Source organism: Nelumbo lutea, chromosome 8, assembly GCF_056320005.1.
Source record: "Nelumbo lutea isolate HS-2025 chromosome 8, American lotus-T2T, whole genome shotgun sequence".
Taxonomy (NCBI): domain Eukaryota; kingdom Viridiplantae; phylum Streptophyta; class Magnoliopsida; order Proteales; family Nelumbonaceae; genus Nelumbo; species Nelumbo lutea.
The window spans coordinates 22,767,471-22,786,290 of record NC_142691.1 but is presented as its reverse complement, the minus strand read 5'-3'; the positions used below and the strand labels follow the sequence as shown (position 1 = coordinate 22,786,290).

The 18,820-nt window shown below is 36.4% G+C and overlaps 1 protein-coding gene across 1 annotated transcript; it reads right to left on the bottom strand.

The window, feature by feature from the left end:
* Positions 1-3,980: 3,980 nt before the first annotated feature.
* On the bottom strand, positions 3,981-9,117 carry LOC148843329 (pentatricopeptide repeat-containing protein At5g66520-like). The gene is made up of 5 exons (XM_088957022.1): positions 8,858-9,117; positions 6,994-8,679; positions 5,985-6,108; positions 5,439-5,868; positions 3,981-5,235 (listed from the first exon to the last, which is right to left on the bottom strand). Exons 1-2 carry the CDS (start codon positions 8,875-8,877, stop codon positions 7,050-7,052), a joined length of 1,650 nt encoding a protein of 549 aa, XP_088813148.1. The 5' UTR covers positions 8,878-9,117; the 3' UTR covers positions 3,981-5,235; positions 5,439-5,868; positions 5,985-6,108; positions 6,994-7,049.
* Positions 9,118-18,820: the final 9,703 nt, after the last annotated feature.

Sequence of the window (18,820 nt, the reverse complement as noted above, 5' to 3'; positions counted from 1 at the left end):
CCGCTCTCAAAAAGAAAATTGCATGGGTTTCAAATGGTAGTTACCACCTCAAAAAAAATAAATAAATAACCATTTTAAATGATGTAAGGTAGTGCTACAGCAACTCACAACATACCACGGCCCGACCCCTCTCTCTCTCTCTCCTTCTTTTTCTTCTTCTTGCTTGAACTAGAATGTACCCAGGCCCCACTGATCATAAACACCACCATTTCGAGAGGAAAGTCAAACCAAACAATCCCAACCCAAGTGGAGAAAGTGGGAAATAGGAGTGACAGCGACTGGGAGTCTTCAGTAGGCTGTTTTTAGGTTACAGGATTCAGATTCAGAAACCATTTTTCTTTGGGATTTTGGTTTTCTTATTTTCTTCCTCGGTAATTTATAATTTTGGGTGGTGGTACTGCAATATCAAGTTGTGCTCGATGCAGTCTAGTGGCGAGTAGTGGCACTGCAATAGTCAAATGAGGTTACAAGAAACAGGGGAGAAATAGGATGGAAAGAAAATATAAAAATAGGAAGAAGAAGAAGAAGAAAGATGGGAGGGTGATGATCAAACTGTTTCTCCATTCAGTTACCCCTGTCGCTGCTTCCAATTGGTAGAGAAGATCATAGACAAATGTTTTCAAGTCCTAATGCGGTTATGATAACCATTAATTTGAAATAAAAGTTTTTATATGTGATGGAAAAACATGAGTGGAGAGTTCATGTAAAAAAATGGAATGAAAGGTCGTACTATTATCCAACTATTCCTCACGTCTCCCTCCCCATACTTCTCTTGAATTCGCATTGGCACCCCACGCAGCACGTCCTAAGGCTTTAGTAAACAGATCAATCAACTGAGCAGTAGAATTATTTGTAGAGATAGCTTGTGATTGAAGGTGTTCCCTAACAAAGTGACGGTCAATATCGATGTACTTAGTCTTTTCATAGATTGGTATGAGCAATAATAGATTGCTTCCGTGTCTTCTAAGAGATGGGAGAGGAGCCGAAATAGGTGATGTAGCCAGTGGTGGAGTGCCTAGTTAGGGGATAACCCGCCTAGTCAAAGTGACAACGCATGAAGGACAAATCACTAGACGAAACAAGTAGACCATAATCAAGACTAGACTTTAGATACTAACTTGACCCAACAGTTCTTTTGGCCATCCTTGTTAATGTCGATGCATCCAATTGGGCTTGTGTAGGCTGATTCATGAATCAGCTCAGAGTGTGAACTACGTAATAGACATCAGGCCGGATAACAATTAGATAGATAAAGAGGCCCACAAACGTCTATAAATTTCTTCTATACATCTTACAAGAGACTGGCATGTTGGGCTGTAGGCCCAAATGCAAGCCTCAGATGAAGAGAACTCGACGCCAAGAAAATATCTTTGATGTGAAAGCAACAGCTGAGATATTGCTTGAGGTGATATCCGGGTAGGAATATCTCCAGCAATAAGTAGATTGTCAGCTGAAGTGAATAAGGTCAAGTAAATTGTTAGCTGAATGAAACCATTGCTTGAGAGCACAAACTAATTTTTCAAACCATTTCTTGGATGCCTGTTTGAGCCCATATAAGGATCGGTGTAACATCAACAGGAAGTTGATTCAGAGGTAGAAGGACCTTTTTTTTTTTATTAATAACTACCCGATACCCCATAGGAGTCGATACTCTTTAAGTGAACAGTACAACATCACATCAACAATGTCAAATAATCACATGATTCTTTTTCTTACAGAAATGATAATAACGGGATTTAAAACCACACCACCACTGGAACAATTCATCCAACACACCAACTGGGCTACCCGTTGGCAAAAGGACCTTTGGTTGAGTGCATTTGGCATTCCCTCAAAATAAACTAACCAAACCGACCGATATATCATAAGAGTTCTTTTAAGACAAAATAAGAGAGCATAGTACAATATGTGGTGCCTATAAATGTATTTCGTCCTCCATAGTGCATATGTTTGGTAAATCGGATGCAACCAAAAATCCTAATCAAAGAAGTATTTCTTTCAACATTGTTGTCTCTAGAGTCTGAGACAACACTATTATTCAACAGTATTTAACATAAGAAGAAATGGCAACCAAAAAGATATTTAGGGACAATATTTTTATTTTCACTATTGGGGCAATTACCATAACCAAAGACATTGTGCTTCTGGTACGGTTTTTTTTTTCAAATTTCTCCTCAACCCCTATGGTTGTAATTTTTTAGATATTCCTTGAGAATGCAAATTATGATGACTGCTTTAATTTTGTTACAATGGGATGTCTATATATATAATAAAAAGAGGAATGAAGAGAGAGACGAGGTCTCTCACCAAGTTGCTTGCACGAGGTCTCTCAAAGTTACCCATTTAGCCTTATTAAGGAATCATAATCATGAGTAATTCCACTTTAATGTTAAGGGGCATTGTTGACTTTTCAGAATATGAGTACCCAAGAGGTTCTATTCATCTATCACCTCATCCATTTGTAATCCTACTCTTAAATCTCTCTATGTAACGGGATGTCATAAACCTCATATATTCGTTTCTTTCTTTCCCACTCCCATAGCATTCATTCCCTTCCATTTTCTATTTTGTTACTGCTCTCAAACCTCTCTATGTAATGGCTGTCTTAGACATTATACGAAGTATATTTACATGTTCAAATGGGCTTTTAACTTCAGGAAAAGTAGGAAGCAGAGTTTCATTGAAACCCCATTGGACTTTGAGTAACCTTTGGCAGCCATGACCATGAACAATCGAGACTCACCTGTGATCAATTTCTCAATACCATATTTTGTCTCTTATTATTTTCCTGTCGAGGCTTTTATTCATTTTGTGGTCCATAGATTGATGATAGTATTCTAATTCATTTTGACTAGATTTGTTGATTGGATTCGCTTCATGTAGGATTTTCCCACCAAAAATTTCTGAACCATTACCAATTACAGCCCTGGAATTGAATCTTTACTAATCACTGACAGTCATGGACATGGCTGATGGAGACTCACCTATGTAATGAAGCTATGGGCAAGACATCTTCTTCTTTGCTCTTATTATGGTATGGAAGCTTAATCTATGATTGGTCAGTCAATGCCATATTTGATGTTGAGATAGACAAGTGGCTTCTCTTATTTCTTTATCTGTTATGTTATTGTTTTATTTACTCCCCCCCACCCCCCCTTTTCTCTCTCTCTCTCTCTCTCTCTCTCTATTTGGTTGTAAGAGTCCAAAGTCGAGCTCTATCTAATGTAGTTTGGTTTATTAACTTAATGGATTTTTTTAAATCAATAATCAGTTCTACCCAGTCTGCTTTAATTCCCCTCATTTTTTGAAATAAAAAAGGGAAATATAAACAAATTGTTTCCAAAGATGAATGGGTTCTCTCATCTTTGATAAACAAGATATGTATTGGGACCCCTAGATTAGGGTGTAAATGGTCTACTATTTGGTTTTCAATGCTGTTGGGGAGAGTTGTTTAGTAGGGCTAGCATTTTATTTCATCTTTGGAGAGGGTCGAACCCTTGTATCTACATTTCACTTCTCTTGATTAAATAAAATATTTGATTTATTTAATGTCTAATAAAATGGACATTTGTTCTTAAAATTTGGTTTTGGCACAAATGCGAGTCCTGTAGCAACAACATTCTCATCTTTGTTTCTGAGATTTTAAACGCCTATATGATGTAAAATGACTGTCAACATTGTATATCCAAACTACAATAGTCATACTAAAGAAGAGAAAAAGGCAATTCCTATCATTTCAAAGTGGTTGCATCGAAATAAAGGAAGGCTCAAACCGTTAGAAAAGCCTAGCCCAAGCCTGTCCCAACTTGCACTCATCAATTATAACTCTTTTATAATCAACTCATCATAAAGTAAGAAATGGAATCCCTTCCGAGCCCAAAAGTAGAGTCCCGTTTAAGGTGAAACTGCCTTTAATTGGCCCAGCTGATTTAAAACAGTCATGTATGAGTTACCTATATTGCTGCATCTGGACTGCTCAATTGATTGAACATTAATTTGGTTGATAAAATACAGATAGCCCATTTCCTTATTAATAAGGACATAGGTGCAGACATACAACAGAAGTTCATAGGTCTTCGAGGCCAGAGGCTTCAACCCTGGGAAAATTAGAACTTTTTTTTGTTAATTTTTTATTTAAGCTTGTTTGCTGTAGTGTGTATCTTTTGAGGGTGACTCAGGATATATCCCCCTCGGTACTCATTAATAAAATATTCTTCTTTCTTTAAAGAAAGAGGATAAAAAAAACCTAGCTATATCAACCTTCCACATATTTTTGAAACTCATTTACTAATACAAGATCACTAGTCTAAAACTCGGAGGTAACGGTCATAAGAATGTTACAAGTTTCATTAGAAGCCACAGCATCTCCATCTTTAGAGAATGGATGAGGGAGATTCAGCAATGTAAGACCTTGTGATAAACACATTTGCAGCTTCAGTTGGATGAAAGGCATCCCAGAAAACTGGTCCCTATTTTGCCCTGAAATTTCAAGAGGAAGGCATGCAATCTGACCATTGTTCCGCCCAAGGACACAGAATCCATTGTTTGCCACAGTAAGCCCTGAAATTGAAGCATTGAAATATCTTCTAATATTAAGTACCTAAGCTGATCCCCTCCCAATTCTAATCAGATGATCATAACCATCATCAAATTGATGGAACAAATTGAGTGGCCATGATCATAGAACCTTGTTCATAGTTATTAAGGTAGATAGAAGAAATCTCATGTTGGCATCCATAAATAGTCCCCATGTGGGCTGACTGTAACTCCTGCAAATTTGTCTACCTGCCTTTCCCAACTATATATAAAGAGAAAAACAAAGATTAAGGCTGTATTTAGCTCAATAGAAAATGAGAGAAAGTTGGGGAAGTTGTTAAGGAATTCACAAAATGTGTAATCAACTTCCCTCAACTTTTTGCTTCTCTTATTTTCTGTCAAATCAAACATAGCCTATGGGGTTACCTTCATAAGATTATGTACCATAGGTTCAAGGATTCTTCAACATGTCCTCAAATATCTAAAAAGACATTTATGTAGGTCAAATGGGAATCATCTAGATTGTTATTCAGATCATCAACTAGAGCTTTAAGCTTCTATTGAATTTTTGATTTGCAGAGTTGATTCTGTCAACACAAGTCACTCCATTGGGGCTGTTCTGAGCCAATTCATTTGGGCTCAGCCAAACTGACCAACTCCTACCACAGCCGCCCTCATTGCTCCATAATCATACAATATCTGGTTGATAAACAATAGAAAGAATGCTGTTAGTCCCATGTTATTTATTCATCATTTTTCAATTAGGTTAAATTAAACACTATACTGACCCTTATTTGCCCAGCGTATTCTTTTATTAGAACATTTTTTTCAGTAACAAAAAACTTCCATTAATTAAGAAAAAAGTTTAAAATACAATGGTGGGGGGAGGTAAACCCTCTTACCACATCCATTGCTTGGGTTATCCACTTGAAATGCCTTCTTTCATTGATGTATGCCCATAACCCATTGTTTGCCTTCTCTATCCAGCCAGTTACCACTTGCGAATCTCCTTCGATAATCAACTTATTTATATTCAACTCCTTAGCCCTTTTTACCCCCTCCAAGAGGGCCAGAATTTCTGCTCTCAAAGAATCTCCAACTCCAATTGGTCCTAAAATTCTTTTATTAGAACATCTGCATATCGTTCTGGGCTGAACTGCTGGCCTGAGGCATGAAGTGGTTGTTGAAGTAGTCATTACTTGCCATTCCAACTGTAAAGATGCACTTGCTTAGGCGGTCGGCTGCCAAATCCTCATCACCAAGTATTCCAACCAATTGAGCCACAGCAGTTTGATAATTTCTTACTTGTCTATTCATACTGATCTGATCACCCTATGAAAAAAATACGAAAATTTTAAGTTGTTTACTAAAGCTATTGTGGTATTATTGCATAGAGCTCTAATCTTAATTTAACAAACTGGGAAAGAAAAGAATTAGAAAAGCATTACCAATTGCCTTCCCATTTCATCTCTTATTGCTGCAGCTGCTGATGCAAAATTTGCCCCTCTAAGAGCTCTTGGCCTCTTATACTTGCATATGGTGGAACATAATCATCAAACCCGAAGAGTTGAACTGCATTCCATGAGCATAATTAGTAAAATTGTGATTATGTAATATGTAATGAGTGTATGAAATTAATTTAAGCCTGGTTTATCTGCAGTGGAATTTCATTTGCACTGGTGCAAAAGTATGAGAGTGCAAATTCTTATGTGCTTCAACTTTTACCTTATTGTGTTTGGCTGAATTGCAGTGGATACATGTAAGTCAATTATGTTTGATCATTGTTATCATCATCCAATCCTTATACCAACTATATGGCCATATGGGGTCAGCTACATGAATCCTGTTTCACCACATTCTATTTGATGACATATCCATTGTTAAATTATTGGCACTTAAATCATTTCTTACTATTTATACCCATATCCTTTCTGGTCTACCTCTAGCCCTTCTAGTCCTTTCAACTTTTAACAAATCACTTCTTACATATGTCAATTATGTCTTTACCAATTACAGAATAAAAGAACTTAAATGATTTATAGTATCAAATAATATGTAAACAACAATAAATACAAAGGCATCACATTAGGATCCATAAAAAGAAGCCAATGGTTTTAAAGTATAAAATTTGAAATATAGTATACAATCAGACTAATTATGCTTGACCCAAAAAATGATCAGAATAAATACAGAGTTCGAATTGAAGCATTAGTTGTACATTTTCTTAACAATCCAAAAAATATGTAGTATATCAGGTGATTACATATATATAGCATATAGTACTTTGATGGTAGCTTGAAGTTCAAATCTACCGCCTAATTGACCTATGGATTCAAAAGGTTAGAGACTGTACAACAATTTGAAGACTCACTGGGTCACCAGTTTATTGGTTTAACCAGTGACTTAATCATTCAACCTGTAAAAGGCATTAGGAAAAAATTGGACCAGAAAGCTCACTTGTTGCCAATTCACAGTTTTAACTGTCATCTGGGTGTCACAACAAGTAATGTCCCTTAGATTAAAGTGATCAGTTCCCTGTTAAGTTGATTCAACAATCTGTAGATATCACTTGATTGAGGATGAGACTTGTCGTCAACTATAAATCTGTGGACATCTCCATTAATCTCAATGAAACTCCAGCCTGGGTTTGTGGTTACTCCCCTCTCTTTCATTGTTCTCCTTACCTTCAGCACACCCTCCCACCTACCCATATTGGCATACATGTTTGCTAAATGAATATACCTTCCACCATGTTGAGGCTCCAATTCAATTAGACGCCTCCCCACACTCTCCCCCAGCTCAACATGGCCATGGATCAGACACCCATTAAACAATGCCCCCAATACGATGGCGTCAAGCTCCATTGGCATACTATTGATCAATTGCTCTGCCTCCTTGATTTTTCCGGCTCTGGACAAAAGATCAACCATGCAACCATAGTGCTCGATCAATGGATTTATGCCATAAACCTTGCTCATACTTTCAAAAAATTTCCACCCTTCATCCACCAGACCTCTATGGTTACAAGCAGTGAGAATTCCAATAAATGTCACAGCATTCGGTTTAGTTTTTGTCTCTTCCATTTTTATGAAATACTCGAGAACCAAATCATCACACCCATTAATGGCAAAACCCATGATCATTGCACTCCATGCTGTTACATCTTTGCAAGGCATGCTCCTAAAGATTTCTTCCGCAATTTCTATAAACCCACACTTCGCATAGAAATCAATTAAAGCAGTGCCAAGCTCAAGTCCATATTCAATCCTATTTTGGTCCATATAGGAGTGAACCCATTTCCCCTCCTCAAAAGCACCCACACTAGCACAGGCATTAAGCACACTCACCAAAAGAGAATGATTGGGTTTCTCATTCGAATAACACTTCAACTCTTGGAACAACTCAATTGCCTCATTAAAACAATCATTTTGAACATACCCAGAAATTATGGCACTCCAAGAAACATCATTTCTATCAGGCATCTGATCAAACAGTATTCGAGCTTCATCAACAAGCCCGTGACTGCAGTATCCACTAATAAGGCTGGTCCAGCAGACAATGTTTCTATTGGGCGCTTCTTCAAATATTTGACGAGCAAGCTCCATTATTCCACACTTTGAGTACGCCATGATTAAAGAACTTAAAACGTAAAAATCAACAGAAAACCCAAACTTTACCAGTTGACCATGAACTTGAGAGAGAGAATTTAAATCAATACATGCCTTGATCAACACTGGGAAAGTATGCATATTGGGCTCCACCTGCGCCGTTCGCATTTGGGTATACATAGAGAAACTCTTTTGAGGTTCACTGCTTCTACAATAACCCTTGATCATGGTGTTCCAATTGAAGATGGTCGGCATTTGAATCTGGTCAAAAATACATTGTGCATAGTTCAAATCCCCATTTTGAGACACTGCATAGGAAGCTAAAATCCGACTTGTGATATAGGTATATCGAACAAGACCAACAATGATCATTTGGGAATGAATCTCATTTAGCCCTTTCAAGGTCGAACATCCTTCCAGCAGACTAAGATAGTGACAATCTGGCGGAACCACCATCGGGGTTAGTAGGTCTGCTTTTGAACCAGAAAGTTGCAGGGATCTGGTAGAGAAAGCGCGTATGGAATTGAGAAAACTCCTATATGAAGCAACATAAAATATTTAGAAATGGTGGAAAAAGAGATATTAGCAGCAAATATTGCTGAGATAAATTAGAACAAAAAAAAATCAAAAGGATGTTAGCTTAATAGGTCTTTGAGTCTTTCTTGAATCAGCATGTACGTGGTCAATTTAAACTTGAAAGACATAACTGATACCTTAGTTTTTCCATGCGCATCACATCCAATGAAAAGAGAGTAGAAAGTGGAGAAAAATGGTCAGACAAATTAGGAAAAATGCAGGACAAGCATTGTGCAACAAGGAGCTTTCGCAGAAGCCTTTAAGAGAATGAACACACTTCAAAAGAATCATTTAGAAATAAGCCTTTGGTAAAAAGGTGTAAGAACACGAATTCCATAACCAAGATGTTTTCTACATTTCAATAATAAATACCGGTGCCTATAAAATTTGCTAAAACAAGTGCTCAATCAATTATAGTCCAAGTTATAAGGATAGGCATTTACGCATTTAACCCAAACACATATTTGTTAGCAAGTAATTCGTTTTAAGAGTTGGGATCACTCGTTAAATGGTGATTAAGGGTTAGTTTGGAAGGAGTATAAATGCAAATAGGTAGGGTGCAAAATCTTATATTTTGTATTATTTTATATGTATTTGCATTATATATATTTGTTTTATGCTCTTTCCAAACGAGTCCAAGATGAAAGGGCTGAAATTAGCAAATGAGCCTATATATCGGGCTCGAATCAGTTCGAAACTTAATTTAAATCGAACAGAGCTGAGCTCAAATAGCTTGTGGCCACCCTTAGTGCCCGCATAAGTGACAAAAATGACAAGACAACTGCCTTTTATAATATTACTTATATCGTTGTCTTTTATTAATATATGTATTAATACATTTTATTATATACTATATATATCAATTATACTTTATTTTAATGTTTTACTATTGAAATTTAAAAGATCAAAGGGTTTTGAGGAGAGAAAAAGAAATTAATTATAAAGATATTCTTTTTTTTCTATTCTCTCTCTAATTAAATAAAATAAAAACTCCATCGTTATTTTTTCTATTTCATTTTTCACCTTGAATATTTAGCATATAAAGTTAATAACCTTCCTTAACTGTTAACTGATATGAAATTGCTCCATTAAATACTTATTATTGTAACATTACTTTCAAAAATAATAAAATTAATAAATGTAAAAGATTTTTATCTTTTATATGCAATGATTTATCACATTTTTAGAGGAAATTTAATAGAATTGTTATTTTTTCAATTAATATACATGTGAATGGTATAATACACTATAAAACTTTTATCGCCTAAACAATGCCTAGCTGCCCCAGTGTCGCCCAAAATCGCCTAGATGCATTGAAAACTATGCCAAATCATATTCCCTTTTTTGTTTAAAGCCCAAAGCATATTTCTAACTACAAAAATTAGGCTCTCAAATTAAAACCAATTATAATACAAATTTCTCGAATGAGTGCTCAATCAATTACACAATGAATCCAAAATACAACATCAAATTGAATCAACATTAATATAACTTTTTCAATGCAGTTCACTAATGAGGCTACTAGACAAAACAGAATCCAACCCACTAACAGAACTATTTAGGAATAAACGATCACTATTATCATGCAATTGAATCCATCCTACTAACAGAACCGAATTAGTAATAATCAACCACTATTATCATGCCAGTGACAGAACTGAATTAGGAACAAACAGGTGCAATCCATTGTAAAATAGTAACTACCATCAAGTTTAAGCAGGGGCTAACTAGTGTTACCCAAAAAATGGTTGTAAAAAATAAAATAAAACAAGATTGAGAAAACGCACCCATACTAGCTCAGATGGCTGTCACAACTATTGTCAATCAGTAGCTTCCTGCAAGCTGCAGGGTACTGCTGGATTTGTTCCAACAAGAACCCTAGCCCATCAAAATATCCTAATTAGGCTTAGTAAACAATCACAGAAAAAAAAAAATCTTTATTCTGTATGAGTTCTATTAGAGGATCACCTAACTTGTCAGAACGAATGCCCGAGCCTTGGTACCCTAAAATATGATTAGTTTTTAGGGTCTTTTGGAGAATGAAATCATTTTCAATTCTTATAAATAGTCTTATTCTTCATTATTCTCATCACACAAATTCTCATACTCTCTCAAATCTCAATCTCTCATGCATCATACATTCATACTGGCACATGTACTCTCATACTCTTTCTACTCTCCAATTCTTAACTTGATTCAAGTTTCAACAAGAAGAAGGCTAAGTAAGGTATCACAAGTTAGCAATTTGGGGGACTTGGAGGCTTCAACCATTGAAATAAAGTTGAGATTCCGAACTGACAATTTGGGTAAGTGCAATTAAATTAATTTTTACTTTTTATAATTAAAAAAAATGGTTGGCTCCTCCTATCATTCTTGACACCAATTTCCCTATGTGGTTAATGTCGATAATGTTGATGTTTAGTCGCAATATGTAAGTGTTAGCACCGATAAGGATGTTGCTAATATTGTCGATGTTCCAACTCCTGATACTGCTACTAGAGGTAGGGGAAAGAAAAATGAGAACACTATGTTGATTAGCCCAGTTTAAAAAACATTTAAAATAGAGGAGGTTGGGGAGAAGGAAAGAGAGTCGTTTGTCAAAAATATAAAAGTGACTTTAGCTATAGTATGGTTGTACTGGCCACTTGGGGAGATAACGTTCCCAACTGTTGTCCAACCATCCATATATACTTTCAATAACCCTTTGCCAGAGAGGAAATCTCCACAATCATTTTCCTAGGAGAATTATATTCTTCTGGACTATACTTCCTATCTATCCCAGGCCCAACCTTTTCTTTAAATATTAAAACAAGAAAAGTAATAATAATATTATTATAATAGAAAACATTATAATTTCAATGGTATTATTAATGCTAGCAATGCATGCTAGCTTTGTTAAGAAACTAGCGGCATACAATTTACAATATGTGGAAATTGCATTACTATTTATGCATGTATCACACGGTTATACTTGAAATCAAGAAATCTTTAGTTAGGAATTTCTGAAATTGATAGGATCATAACTTGGTCCTATTGTAGATTTCAAGTGGCCAAAGCAACAAAGTTTCAATGCAAATGCTGATAGTAGGAAAATGAAATGAAATGAGTACACCATGTGTGTAATATGAACAAATAGCAGGAACATATTAGAAAAATATAAACACAAAAAATAAGAGACGCTGATTCCCCTATGGGGAGAGGACTTGTTCATCTCAATTTTGTTAGCTGCTAAGTTATCTATGTAAAAGGTAGCAAACACAATGGTATATCAATAATCATTATTATTAGACCTAAAGTAATCCGAGATATAGGCAAAATGTTCAATGCTCAATCAGTTTTTAGTGAACTAAGTGAAGCAGAGATTACAAATAACATATCTCCTCTGCAACAAACAAGAAGTATCTCCAACACTTATATCAATATTAGCTATGTAAATCACCATGTATTAGATTTTCAATTCAACTCAACCGTGTTTTGTCCCAACCACATGCGATGTGTTCAGCTACATCAATCCTGTTTCACCATTTCATTTTATTTAGTGCCATATTATGGGCTCTAAAGCCATTTTTCACTACTTGAACATGTTATTTTTGGCCTTCTCCTAGATCCTCTCTAGTTGGTGTTTTAAATGGTCCTCCCCATACGCCACAAAATTATGAGTTAGAGTTTCTTTTAAATCCACATTTCACCTGACTGAGGTTTTTTTTCTTTTAAATGAATTATAAAAGTGTAGTCCAAAATAAATGAAACTTAAATGAACTCCAAAATACACAAGTTTAAAAAATGGAGGCCAAAATTCTTGTGAAGTTGTCGACCCATCGCTAGAAAAATACCTACGGCTAGGGAGAGTGGAGAAGAGAGATAGGGAGATAGAGAGAGGGGGCGACGAACACTTCACCTCATACAAGGGGTGGCAAATGGGTGGGTTGGGTTGGGTTGGGCGGGGTGTAGGTTGAATACCAACCCACTATGACCCATTACAAATCCTTGTTAGTGGGTCATAACCCATCCTAACCGTCACCCATACTGACCCACTTACCCTCACCAAGTATAAATGCATATGCAAGTCAGATGAACCCATATACCAAAAATCAATTTTAAGAAAACTGTTTCACTCTCCTAACCGAATGTCATGTGACAGATATGGGTCGGGCAACCCGTGTACCCAAAAATCAATTCCAAGAGAACCTCTTCGCTCTAATGACTGTCACATGACACATACTGGCCTATTAAGTCATATATCCAAAAATCAGTTTTAAGAGAATTATTTCACTCATGGTTTTCAAAACCAGACCAAACGGTTGGATCGGAAAAACTGGGAACCGGTCAGGTGATCGGCAAGGTTCAAAGTATCGGAAAGGCAAATTTAAGAAATGTATCGGGATACACCTTGGATACGCATGAATACGGATGAAAAATTAAGATACACATGGAAACACATGGAAATGCTATAAATACTCTAATAAATCATCAATAAACATCAATATCACTAAATATAAGACATAAATGAGCTATTTATGCATAAAAATAGCAAGTTTTAGTGGGTTTTATGAAAAAAACATATTATAATCAGTAAACGGGAAGTTGGGAACAGAGGCATAATTATTTTGCATGTTTTATACTAATTTTCTAAAAACTAAATAATTATTTATTTTTATTCAAATAATTATTTTGCATGTTTTATTCTAAAAATTAAATTAAAATTAAGAAAAGTAAATATGTAACAAAAAATTGAATGGATTTATGGACACAATAGATGAAATAATTATATTGCATATTTTATTCTAAAAGTAAACTAAAATTAAAAATAAATAAATATCAATGATTCAATGTTTTAAAACACAGAAGTGTTCCACTACCTAGAGGCGTGAAGCATAGTTCAAAACGCAAGAGGCGTAAGCTTCCTTAAGAGGAGGAAGGAGGAAGGGGGGATTTCATTTTTTTCTTTATCAATGATTCAATGATTCAATGTTTTAAAACACAGAAGTGTTCCACTATACCTAGAGGCATGAAGTATAGTTCAAAATACAAGAGGCGTAAGCTTCCTTAAGAGGAGGAAGGAGGAAGGGGGGATTTCATTTTTTTCTTTATCTTTAATAAAAATCTTTTATATTAAAAAAAACAAAAATGCATAACATTTGTTAAAAGGGGGGTCTTGTTGAAGTGATGGCGAGTGGAGCAAGACCCCCTTAACTCTAAAAAATAAAATTGGGCTACATCAAAAAGGGGGACGAGGGGTCTCGGGGGTGAAGCCCCCCAACTAAAGGGGCAGGGGGTAAACCACTTTCTTTCCCGTTATCTTTTCTAACATTGGCTAAAAATGTAAAAAAAAAAAATGAAAAAACATATCTATTTTCACTCCATTGTACACAACCTTGAAAAACTTAATGAATCTTGGCATCTTGCAAATTTATAATTGTTTTTGGCAAATTTTTACAAGATTTGAGTCTTTAGAAAGGTTAAAAGGCTTTTTGGAGGGTTTGGGAAAGAAAGAGGGCTTCTAAAATGGGTTTAGAAGCCCTCTTTCGAAATCACTTCTATTTGTGTTTTAACAACAGTAAAATCATTGTGTATTACCGTATCGAACGATACACGACCGAAACTCACCGATACGGCATCGATATGCCTTCAACAAAACGAAAAGGAATGGCACGATTGACTTTGAACCGTTCCCCGTGCTAGAAGCCTTAAGATACGGTACGTATCGGCCGATATGTGACAAAATTTTGAACCTTGGTGACCGGTTCCATTTTCCCCAAAAACCGGATTTCCCCCCAAAACCGTTGATTTTAGTTAGCGAACTACTGAACCGGGCAGTTAACCGTTTGAACCATTCGAACAATTTTGACCGTTTTTTATTTTTTTGAATTTTTTTATTTTTTTGTCAGAACGGTTTGAACATTCGGTTCAAACGGTCAGACTGTTCGACCCAGTAACCGGACCCCTGACTGCTTTGGACACCGGATCGGTTTTAAAAACCATGATTTCATGTTACGACTGTCACATGACAGATACAGGTCAAGTAATGAAGAAATTTTGCAAAAGAAATGTAAAAAAAAATGTATGAATTTGCAGAAATGGAAAGACGCAAACAAGTTTTGCAAAAAATTGCAGAACCGGTGATGTGGCATGATCTGAACCAGTGACCCACAACCCAGAGACAGAAATGGTTCGACCTCTGGGTCGGTTTTTAAAACACTGGGTGAAACCTAATGACATCGATCTAGCTATATAAATGGACTCTACATCCAAGAAAAACCTGGGTTGATGAATACTACAAATCGTTGTCCTTCCCTTTGCCTCAGTGAGAAGAGAATTATTTGTTTTGCACCGAAAAAGAAACCAAGCAAATGAAATAATCAACACACCCCTCAAAGTAGATGGAACTGTAATGTTAGATTTTAAGTTACGGGGGGAGATGATCATAATTAAACATAGTAAAAAACAATTGATTCTACCTTAGCAAAGTTGTAGTTGTATTTCACAATAATCTCCTCAAATAATAATGTACCTTGTGTTCTTGTAATTTATAAATTCTATTGATTCTCTATTTCTTATTTTACCATCATGGTCATTATGGTAATGAATAAAGCTAAATCTAGTCATCTGTTCGACAATAGAGACCAAATTTAGATGGAGAGACAGTAGGGGTGCAAGTTGGGTGGGATGGGGCGAGTTTATGGTCAATTTTAAGATTTGGGCCCAAGGCCTGAGCTTGAAGTCATGCCTGATCATCCCAATCCAAGCCCAGCCCACATTGTAATGTGATGCATTTGGATTAGGCTCAGGCCTTAGCCGGGCTCAAATTGGTCAATGAATCTACTCTAAAATTATACATGTATATATGCATTTATGCAAATATGTATCAATATATACAAATATGTAAATATATATTTATATGTATATATGAATGTATATAGTCAAACTGGATTCGAATTACCTAAGGATTGCCCAGCCCAAAAAATAAAAAAGTCCAAACTCTTGGGCCCGAGTTCAGTCTAAAGACTGAAAATCTAAGCCCAGCCCATATAAAATTTCGAGCTAGACCTGTCTGGGCTTGGGTTGAATCCACCCAGATTGCACCCTTAGGAATGGTGTCTATGATAGGTGAAGTTGTTGTTGTGTTTTAGGTTGGTTGATACGAATTTATGAAAACATCATATATGAATGCCATTTTGATAAGAATGTGTTATATATATATATATATATATATATATATATATGTATGTATGTATGTATGTATCTGAGATAGAAATAGTAATTTGTATTGATTAATTCAAAACAATTCAGATTAAAAAAAATCTCTTAACACAAATTTGTATTGATCAACCCAAAACCCAATGACAATCAAACACCCTCAACGTGTGACATGGACGATGTTGCACAAGATGGATGGGTAGGTTGCTTCATTAAATGAGCTTTTTCTGGTAGTGTTTGATGAATACATTTTATCTCATTAATCACCAATTGATTCGGCAATTTTTTTTTTTTGAATAAGCAATTGATAAGGCGTCGTTGGAAACATCTATTTTCTTTAAAAAACACGTTTAATGGAAATGATACCGACATGATTCTTTTTGTTTTTCTTTTTTTTTTTTCTATTTTGTGTGTATAGTTTCTTACTTTCTTAGGAAACACCTTAACTATCATACTGCCAATCATTCGACATCATAAAAGTAGTAATCAATCAGGTGGATTTTCATAAAAATTCATAGGGTTTTAGTTGGTCAAGATCTCTTTAGTATCATATCTTTTCGGCATCATAGATTTTTCCTTAGTATAAACATATTTTCATTTGATTCTCCAAATAACTCTTTGATATGGCTTGAAAAGTTAGACATTTGAGAAACACTCCCAATTCTAAATAAGCTACTTTTTGGAATGCCTCTAATGCTTGTTCACAAAGTGTTGTGCCGAATCAGTTGGTGTTCGTGTTGATTGAAAAAAAAAATGGAAATAATAAGCCTCAATTTGAAAGGAATAAAATACAAATATATACAATACAAATACATACAAAACAACATAAAATACAAGGTTCTGCACTTTGCATATTTGAATTTTCACTCTTTCCAAACTGAGCCTAAGGAAATATGAAATATACATAATACACTCTAATCAAATTCTACCTAAGCGACCAAATATGGGCTGGGCTTTGCATAATTTTGAATAGGCTTATAACAAAATTAATTTATAGTTTCAAATTCTCAGACATCCGGCCCATCTAGACCGGTCCCTACCTAGCTGAAAAAATCTCCCAATATGGTCCACATGGATGGATCGGCATAGCAGGTCTAATATGAGTTACATGTGCAACAATGCAAGACAACGTGGTAATGGTCAGGTTGGACCAACGACAATCAATTGGCGACATTATAGCCTTAGTCTAGCCTGGCCGGTTCAGGCCAACTATCGTTCTCATAGGGACATAGCCCATGGGCGTTTCTGCAAAACAAGGTGACAATGGGTCAGGTTGGACCAATGACAATCGATTGGTGACATTATAGCCCTTAGTCTAGCCTGGCCGGGTTCAGGCCAACTAGTGGCGTCATATGAACGTAGGCAGTTGTGAATGGGTCAGGTTGGACTAACGACAATCAATTGGTGACATTATTTGGTCTAACCTGGCCAGGTTCAGGCCAACAAGCTATATCCACTTGTGCAGAAGAAGGTGAGATGGGTCAGCTTGAACCAAGGACAATCAATTGGTGACACTATAGCCTTTAGTCTGGCTTGGACAGGTTGAGATCAACAAGTGGCGTTGTGCACAACGAGGTGACAAAGGGGATCAGGATGGAGTAGTTGGACCACGTACCACAATCAATTGTCGACATTATAGCTTCAGCCTAGCCTGGCCAGGTTCAGGCCAACAAGTGGCGACATAGAGCCATAGCCTAGGCACCTGTGCAAAACAAGGTGGAATGGGTCAGGTTGGACCAAGGACAATCAATTCGCAACATTATGCCCTTACTCAAATCTCTAGCCTGGCCAGATTCAGACCAACACGTCGCGTCAATAAGTCATAGGGAGATCAGGTTGGACCAACCAAATCTATTGGAATTATAGGCTCAGTCTAGCCTGGTCGGGTTCAGGCCAACAATAGACGTCATAGGGGCATAGACACTTGTGCAAAACAAGGTGGCAATGGGTCAGCTTGGGCCAACCACAATCAATTGGTGCCATTATAGCCTGGCCAGGTTCAGCCTCATAGTGCCATGGGCTCTTATTGTACAAAACAAGGTTGCAAGGGGTCAGGGAGCTACAATCTAGCGACTTTATTTTATAGCCTAGTCTAGGTTGGCTCGGTTCTGGACAACAAGTAGCGCCCTACGCCCTCCTAACCCTAGGATCTGCCAATCTTTAACCTATACTTCGGCCCCAGGACTCCTCACTCTTATATGGGCCTGGGATCTCATAACTTGGCCACGTGTCTCATGTTTCAAGGACCAGTACCAATCATTTGGTGCCACGTCAATTGAAATGTTGATCAGCATTCAAATGGGAGTTTAATAAATAATAACCTATTTGAATGTGATTAATTAATTAACTAATTAATTAAATATAACTATCTGCAGACTACAAAAGCATATTTCTAGGTGGGTCTGAACCTGAAAATTTGAATACTTGGTGATTTATGGGACCGCGTGTTGATCAGTACCAATTAATGTGTGCCACGTCAACTGAAATGTTTATCAGTAATCAGATGGAATTTTGATAAATAATTATCTATTTGAAATTAATTAATTATAACTATATGCAGACTACAAAAGCTGATTTCTAGGTGGGCCCTGATACTTGAAAATTGGGATACTTGGTGATTTATGGGACCCCACCAGGATATCTACAGATCCTGAACGCGCCAGCTGAAAGCATATTATATCAAGTGAACCTGAGATTATATTGGGCTTGGAATTTTGTATTTTGGCCTGGGCCAAAATTTCGTATCTCATGTCCACAACTGGAGACTGGAGAGTCAGGACAAGCGGCATTTCTCTGCTGATTTTGGTCTTGAGACTTCCTTTTTAAGCGTGGCCCATCAAAGAAAAGTGGGCCCCATACTCGCGTCACTGTATTTGTATCGGCATTAACTTTAGAAAATTTCA

Bases quoted from the DNA above. Each gene is read 5' to 3' on its own strand.
- LOC148843329 (XM_088957022.1), bottom strand. From the start codon at position 8,877: ATGCGCATGGAAAAACTAAG. The intron at 8,680-8,857 runs GTATCAGTTATG...TGCTTCATATAG, and splicing joins ATGCGCATGGAAAAACTAAG to GAGTTTTCTCAATTCCATAC.